General features: G+C 30.7%; 2 protein-coding genes across 2 annotated transcripts; both read right to left on the reverse strand.

Moving 5' to 3' along the window:
* On the reverse strand, positions 1-6,009 carry LOTGIDRAFT_178551 (hypothetical protein; the record flags this gene model as incomplete). The annotated part of the gene is made up of 13 exons (XM_009057757.1): positions 1-176; positions 901-973; positions 1,230-1,367; positions 1,582-1,704; positions 2,037-2,155; positions 2,614-2,689; positions 2,810-2,895; positions 3,099-3,259; positions 3,944-4,074; positions 4,343-4,414; positions 4,639-4,758; positions 4,959-5,039; positions 5,944-6,009. The coding sequence occupies 13 exons, from the start codon at positions 6,007-6,009 to the stop codon at positions 1-3; spliced, it is 1,422 nt and encodes a 473-aa protein (XP_009056005.1).
* Positions 6,010-7,738: 1,729 nt separating this feature from the next.
* On the reverse strand, positions 7,739-8,821 carry LOTGIDRAFT_119678 (hypothetical protein; the record flags this gene model as incomplete). The annotated part of the gene is made up of 1 exon (XM_009057758.1): positions 7,739-8,821. One exon carries the CDS (start codon positions 8,819-8,821, stop codon positions 7,739-7,741), a length of 1,083 nt encoding a protein of 360 aa, XP_009056006.1.
* Between the last annotated feature and the right edge of the window lie 191 nt (positions 8,822-9,012).

Genomic DNA, 9,012 nt, shown 5'->3' on the forward strand with positions numbered 1-9,012 from the left:
TCAATCAAAAAAATCTTCAATATCAATACCAGGGTTTAATAGCTGATCTTTAAATAATGTTAAATCAGTTTCATTTAATATTAAATTTTCAAATGTCTCTTCTAGATCTGTTTCTCCAATTAATATAGCACCTTGTAATCTACTGTCTTGTAATATAAGTTTAATATATTCTACACCTGAAAAACAAATTTTCATGACAATTACAGAAAAAATTACACATGTGAGCGAAAATATACATTTGTCACAAGAAACATTATTGGGTTCATTATCAGAATTTTCAGCATAGATGAAACATAGTTACATTCATACGGATTAGATTCATATCGTGAGATAAAATTAACATTTTTAAAGCTGCAACATCTATTAATTTATAACTTTGTAACTGTGATATTTGGTAATGTAGTTGACAAGAGTGGTTAACGTGCACTGTCTTATAAATAGTTTCTAACAATTTAAATCATGTCAATGAAAAAATTTGTGATTCCATTCATCAACTCATAAAAATAAACTTTTCTATGAAATGAGGGGCATCATTAAGAATTGACACACAACCTTGTGATACAATACAGGTATTGTGGTATGTCCTATTGTGATACATCAACCAATATATCGTGCCAGCACTACTCATATATATAGGATATAGATATGAAAATGCAGACTTTATCTAACTTTTTCTCCTTTTTATTTTCAGTTGATATGCATCTTGACTGATTAACACTAAATAACTGTGACATGCTCTAATAAAGATAGTTGCGGGGGAAAGATTTTGTCAAATTTCAAGAGAGATGTGTGACAATAACAAACAAAGCTCTCTTCAAAGAATATTTTATATGTGCCAGCACTAAACACAATTTAGTGTCAATTAGTCCCTTGTTAACATAATAACATAGTCTCATGTACCTTCTGTCATACGCAATAATATCTCTTGATTTTCTCCTAAATTCTGACCATTAAATTTACCAAGAAGTATTACCTAAAACATGAAAAATATATAACTTTTTCATACTGCCAATTGCAAATCTCTCAAAGATTTTAATTGTCTTATCATATGAACAATATGCATGTGTTGCCAAACAAGTCCTAGTTACTAAGGATATACACTTACAACAATGAAACCTATTTTCAGAATAAACATTCAGATTTATTAAAGTTCTGTCTTTATGAAGCTGACACCAACACTCTCCCTTTAATAGTCTGAGAACTTCAGATATTTTACTTCTCATACCTACCTTGTAGTTAAAGAACTTTGTCATGTGAGTGAATAATTCAAAACAAAAATCTAAAGTAATTTCTTCATTATCTAAATCTGCTAACATTGATTTTGCTGCATAACATCCCATTTGTCTAGCTTGAGACCATAATCTCATCTGAAATAAAGAGATAACATGTTGAACTGTTATATGAACATTTTAATGCAGCATACAGTTATTTTGAGGATATTTCTACAGATTGGCCTATATTTAAACGTAAATTAATTCTTTTGAAGAACTATTCAAGAGCTTAAGCATCTTAAAACTGAAGATTCATATCAGTAGTATGATCAAACACTGATAATAATAAAAGACTTCTTATTTGGTTTACCTGTAACCAATGTTTAGATGGTTTCCAGTTTGCACTACATATATCACCAGCACCATAAATATCCATAATATTAGTCTCCATTTTATCATTGACTTTTATACCACCATCTTCTCCAATGTCAAACTGGAATTTATTCAAATACATATTGATTAATATTGTCCTTAACAATAATTACATTAGGTATTTAGTATTTAAAATCATTCATTTTATAGCCATGAAGGATGCTGATCACTGACAGACAGTTCTTAACTAATTCTATTATCTAATTAACTTCTGGAAATCGGATTGATCAATGTGATCAATGATGAGTAAATCTGCTAAACCCAGATAGAAAATCATTAACTGGTAATACCAATGTAGAGCCTAATCCTGTTCATCACAATTTGATCCGTATTCCATAAAACTGTACAGTAATTACTAAATATTCCAGTGGAGTTAAATAATATGCTACTTACTGGTTTATCAGTATGAAGTTGTTGACTATTAGGTATTACACCAGTAGCACTAACTATTACATCACTACCATATACTTTACCATTAGATAGTTCAATATATACTGGCCATTTATCACATTCTAAAACACAATCAGTTCTTATTATTCTACTTGATTTATAAGAATGTACACTAGATGTACACCATATAGCTCACAGGTTCTATGTGGTAATTGACATATTCATGATGAAACCAGAAAGTAAGATGAAAAATTCAATTTCCTCCTTTGAAACATTTTGAGTGGCCTGCAAATGTAAAGTATTTGACCTGATTTGTCGAGAATGATGTAGGGAAATAGGCACTATATTCTTTATTAAGTACATGTATTTTGGCACTGCATTAATATTGATTGAGGCATAGTATAGTATAATATATACTTAAAACACATATTATACTAGCCTGACAATCTTGGCCCTGTATGTATTCATGTCTGAGGCTCTGGATTAAGTTACATATACATGATAAAAGTTAATTGAATAAGAATAACAATTGTACTTTGACATTCTGTATTAGAAGTTGGTGGTTCTTCTTCAATTTTACCACTACTTAACATTTCCGCGGCAGTCAAAATTTTATTAACTTCAACATTATATTCTATATGGACTTTATGTGAGTCCTAAAAATAAAAAGAGAAAGAATTCTACAATTATTGTGAATTAATATGTCAGTCATATAAAAAGAATCATGAGAACAGAAAATGAATTTGGCTGATAAATAGTATTTAAAGGACATTTACCTGTTTCAGCCCAACCATAGTCAAATTGAGAGACCAATCTGGACCAAGAGCCCCTCCATTTATTGTTCTATTGGCTGTCTCCTCATCTAATTTAATAATCAAAATATGTTATAAACAAGATAAATAATAATCAAGATATTAAAGTAATACTATTTATTATCATGAAAACATATATAATATAATGACAAAACCTAGATGTATATAACCATTTTAATAAGCTTGAATCTTTCTGGCTCAACAGATGACATTCATTTAGGCAATATGATATAATTTATGCAATCATACATACCTGTTATTGTATATTTATGTCTTTTTAGAGGTTCATGTGTTTTAGTTTTATCTTTATTAATACTTGGGAGAAAGAATTGAGCAGCTCCAGCATCAACAAATGTATTAGCTATAGACTTATCTTTGATAGCCCATATTACTTCACAACCTTCAATTTCATATCTACAAATAGTCATATACTGTTAATATATGCATTATTAGTTAACAGTACAGAGCTTTATATCCAGTATCAAAGGGAACAAAGGTTGGTCTGTTATCTGTTATCTGTTTCTGCTGGCAGTATACATTAAAAGGATTATAAAGTGTTTTTCAAAACTTTGAATGTGTATCGTTGTCACTGATAGCATTGATTTGCACCATTCCATTTTTCTATCAGATGTTCTGCAATTCCATTAAAACTAAGCATTTGATGATGTCACTCTCACAAAATCTGCTTAAATTATACAAGGTCCTTTGCAATAGTGACTTCATAAAATGCTTAGTTTAAGTGAAAATGGTGTAAAATGATGCTAACATTGTCTCCAATACATATACAAAGTTTTAAAACCCCTTTACAATTCCTTCAACTTTTAAGCTACCAACCAACTAAAAAGGGAAAAATATAAGATCACCTTCAACTTTTCATGAAAACTTTTATATTGAATAAGAAGCATGTAGGTTTACATGTGATATCTGATAAATATAAAAAAAATTAAAGAAGAATTTTGAAATGAAGGCATTATATGATAGTAAGATATTACAACTATAAACTGATATATATTCCATAGCAAACTGCAACATCCTGAAAACATTTGGAAACAGAACAGTTTCAATCTACTTCTACTCTAACGCCAGGGATAAACTTACACAAGTTCTGTTGCTATTCCACCATTACCTACAACAACTATTCGCTTAGCATTTTTTAACCTTTTCTGGAATTCTTGAACGCTCTCCGTATCTCGTATACCTAGTACATATGGGTTATATTCTGATATAACCTGGAATGAAAAATAATGCTTGAAATCTGGTTGATAAACGACTGTCCACAACAGTTGTCAAGTGGAATCTAGTGTAGTGTTCCAAAAATGTGGGCATGAATTGTCATACAGCCCAACATAATGTCAGACTCTCATTCCAACATAATGTCAGACTCTCATTCCAACATAATGTCAGACTCTCATTCTGAAAATTGATAAAGGCAGCTTTAACAGGGATCAAAATATTACATCTACATCCTTTTATGAAAAAAAAATAAAATAATGTTACCTTGGGTCTCCCTCCAGTACACAAACAAAGCTTCTTGTATTTCATCTTCATACCATTTTCAGTAAACAATATCTATACATAAACAATAACAATCATTCAGTAAACATCTGCATCAGTAATTATTTCATATTACATGAAAAAATATAGTTCTAGCATCATGACGTAGGCATGTGGAATTTATGGTTTTTTTCTCACATCAAGAAGCCTTTAAGCCGACATAAAATTTATGCTTTACATTATAGCCAAATCAAATAAGTAGAAGATTATTACTTAATTAGCTCAAGATGCCAACTTACATGATTTTCCGATTGAATTTCTGTAACTACATCATCAATAACTTCAATATTAATACATGAAACTTCTAAATAACTCTTATTCTTCTCTTCAACTTGAAAACTTTCTATTCTTTCAGTTACCTATATACAAAATAGATCAATGTCATTAATAGTCATTTGATACATATAAGTATGCTTTCGACATATTAGATTAGAAAAAATATTTATAGATGTTTGTCATAAAAGAGAGAATGTTACTAGCATTATTTGCATCATATAGATTGGATAGTGTCTGAAATTACTTAATAAACACTTTGATTCAAAGTATCTGTTGTACACACCTGTTTAAAATTGACAACTGTTTTGATCAAAGGACTAGCAGTAATAAGTATAACTGTGACATCTGGATTTAATTCATTAACCTTAAAAATAATATTGGTTATATCTCTCTATAAATTTTAGATGAGGACATTTTTTGAATAATAAAGCAACACATCTTATTAGGTTTGGGCGATATTGGTCCAAGTGGATATCAAGCATCATCAATATACCGTGATATACTAAGTATTTAAAGGCTTTTACAGGTTTTTGAAACAAAATGGGTTTTTGTCATTATCTAAAAATTTTGAAGGTAACAAAAAACAAATCATTAAAAACATTTGTTTCAAATATTAAGTTACTAGTTATAATTGTGTAGATAATCTCATCTGGACAAAAATATGAAGATTTGTCATAGTAACTAAAATATATGATGATATGGCTATATTTCAGTATTTTTTAATAAGACGATATAACTAACAATATAAATTCCTGTATCGTTATTTATCATGATACCAGTATATCGCCCAGCCCTACATTTTGTCAACTAGAGACACATCTAGAACAGTATGAAACCAATCAAAAATATTTCTATAATTGTTTCTATTATGGATCTACTCTCTGACTAATTTTCTGTATTGAATTTTGACCATCATTTTCCTATGAATTGAAATTCCAACTACAAAATACTAGTGACAGACTTAGCTCGCCTTTGGGTTGATGAAAATGTCAACTACCGGTAATGAAAAATATATTAATTGTAAAAATAACTTTACAGAGGGAATATTCAGTCATTTTCACAAGAATTTTTTGGAGGAAAGTGTGTCTATTTTAAATGAAAAATCACTGAACCTCATATTTCTATGGGCCCGAGAAACACATCAATTCAGAGCTCAATGTAGTAATTTGTCACACAAATTTTAACAGAGTGTGTAGTCTAACACATAGACCCTGTCCTGTATTATACAGCAATACTGGCCTAGCTAGAGGGGTTTAGGTTAAGCATACCGTTTGTGCACAAGTAACTCCGCTAATTCCACCACCAACAATGATAATATCTGCTATCTTTTCCATTAAACAATCATAAACAGTTATATTTGAAGTAAAAAGGCTGTGGGAATATAATTTGTTCTAGCAAGGAAAATGAAATGCAAACTCAAAACTTTAGTTTACTTTCAGTTTACAGTATGTTATGGGCGCAGCCATATTGGATTTCAACATAATGTAACCAGTTCAACTCCTATATAATCACAAACGTAACCAGCCTGAATGATGTCTGTTGTAAGGTGCAGAAATCAGCTGAAAATAGTCTATGTTTTCATTTATTGAATTAACGGAACAGTGCCCAGTAGTTTTCTCATTGTTCTTTCTTTATTCTTGTTCAGTAGGCCTCCTTGGCAATTGCATGTTCATTCCTTGTCAAACCAAATTAATGGACTGAAAATTAACTTAAAGTCCAAGCAAAAATGTTGAGAAAAAATTAGCCTATGCCTTGTGTAAAAGGTGAGTCTAGTATCTAGCTGGGATAGTAGTATCCCTTTTGAATACTAAAAAACACCATAAGGGTACCAGGAAAGCCTCTTGGGATTTTATTATGGATGGCTTCAAACCTCTATCAACTCAAAAATATTGATTGGTCGATTCAAAAGCAAAAACAAAAGATGACAAGGTAAAATATGCACACTGGCAGCTGTGAGAAATAATAATAAAGTCTTTAGTGACTAAAATACGAATTTTCGCATTTTAAAGATCTTCATAATTTGTAGTTTGAATTTATTTCTGGGACCAAATTACATTAAGTCAAAACAGATGGTAAATATAGAGATATTCATTTTTGTCCGATGGTCTGTCAACATTTCATCACAATAAAGACTATAGTTTTTACCTGATTTTAATCAGAAATTGCAGATGTAAAAAAGACTCATTTTTTTTTCCATATGCCATATACAGAAAATACAGGAAAATAGATACGGTAATTAAATTCCTAGTTTGAGGTATACTTGAATGAGTTATGTGATTTCCTTACATTTATGTACTTATAAGACTATTTACAAATATTCAAGACCCGAAACAACTCCCGAAAATGATGAACCTGTCCCTTTACTTCAATTACTCTAACCGACTGCATAATATAGTTTTGAGCCACATGCTTTTGGAAAAATGTAGCACAAAATTGTCAAATTGTCACAAATATTATCTATACTGATACAAAGATTCAGATGGTTGGTTTCTAATAAAAGTGGAAAATGCTATTTGAAAAATTTTATTATGCTTTCCTGAAAAACTTGAGATAATCTTTCAAACATTCAAAATGAAATACTTAATTTCCATGACAAAAGAAGAGAAGTGCACTCTGCAATCACAATGAAAATACAATACAGGTGTAGACAGACTTTACCCTATACTGATTTCAGTTCACCCCCAAAGCTGTGAATTTAATTATATTTCAAAAATTTGAAACAGTGATTAATTGTTCATCACCTCAAATTACTTTTTGTTCCACAAAATTGTGAGCCCTACTCAAAGGAAGGGTGTAAACAGATTTCTTTTCAATTTCAGTAAGTAATGTATCATATCATTTATCACCATTCAGAAATAAATTTTTTACTCTTCTCTCACAGGTAAAGACTTAACGTAACGTCTCTGGCAAATTTGTAAAACTCTAGCCTGAAAATTAAATTACATGTAGGATAATAGCTTTAGTTAGGTGGTATACCATATCATATTCAGAAAAAAGAGCTGTGCTAGACATTTAATACTGTGTCAGAGGAAAGAACAAAGATACATTTTTTTATTTCACTTTTTAACATTTCAGAGTTTCATCCATCACTAATACTTTTTTAGAGGTTTTAAATTCTTTCAGAGATTCACTGACAGCAGTTTTAAAGTCTTTGATGTAAAATAACTCTGCTTTAGGTGTTTTAATAATGCCTTTATCAAGATAATCACACAATTCTGTAATCATTTCCATTCTCTCTGGAGAATTCTTATAATCTTTCATCCACTCTGTATTCCAGTACCCATGAGCAGTAATTTGTTTAAAGATGGCGGCTCCGGTAGGAATCATTACTGGCCTTTTGGACATACCACCATATGTTACAATTACTCCTTTCTGGCGTAAACTATTTACAAGATGTGCTGAACTATCTCCTCCCACACAATTCAAAGCTAATTTAGGTTTCTCTGGCAATGACTTCAATATATCTTTTAAAGCTCCCTTTTTTCTGTCTTCTTCTGTTAAAATTATATCTGCTCCCAAATTTTGTAAATGTCCAACAAGTTGCTCCTTCTCATCTTCTTGTCTTCCTCGAATTATATTTATAGTTTTTATACCCCAATACTTACACAGTTGTATAATGTACTGTCCAACAGCACTATTGCTTCCATTCTGAATGATAACATCATCAGTTTTCAACTTAACAAAGTCTTTTAACATTCTATAAGCAGTGCATGGATTTACAGCTAAAGTAGCAGCACCAATTAACGAAATATTGCTTGGAACTTTTATAATATTTGTTTCATTTACAATAGAAAACTGTCTCCATGTTCCTGCTCCCAACTGGCACTGACTTCTATCAGCAACAGAATATATTACTCTTTCTCCAACTTGATGATCCTGAACAGCACCCCCAACTTCTAAAATTTCTCCAACTCCCTCATTTCCTGCAACTGCTGGTAGAGAAGGTTTGATGTGATAGGTTCCTTCTATCATATTAATATCAGATGGATTTATAGGAGACATTAAAACTTTTAGTAGAATTTGATTTGAAGATAGTTTATTAGGAACTTCTACATAAACACCTTCCAGTACTTCATTTGGTTTGCCGAAGTCATTTATAATTACTTGATAAGATGACCTTTTACAGACATTAGATAATTGGCACATGTTGGTAACCCTTAGCATGTGTTGGAGACTTCTTGGCCTCATCATCTTTAGAAAATAAACGAAATTTTAGAAATATTCAAGTGATCAAGACGTCATGACACCTACAGTATACTTTCACTTTATCTAAACGACTGGATAGATCGGGTACATATACACTACTGGATAAATAATCTAACGGAAATAAGTACTGG

Source organism: Lottia gigantea (assembly GCF_000327385.1).
Source record: "Lottia gigantea unplaced genomic scaffold LOTGIsca_31, whole genome shotgun sequence".
Classification (NCBI taxonomy): Eukaryota; Metazoa; Mollusca; class Gastropoda; family Lottiidae; genus Lottia; species Lottia gigantea.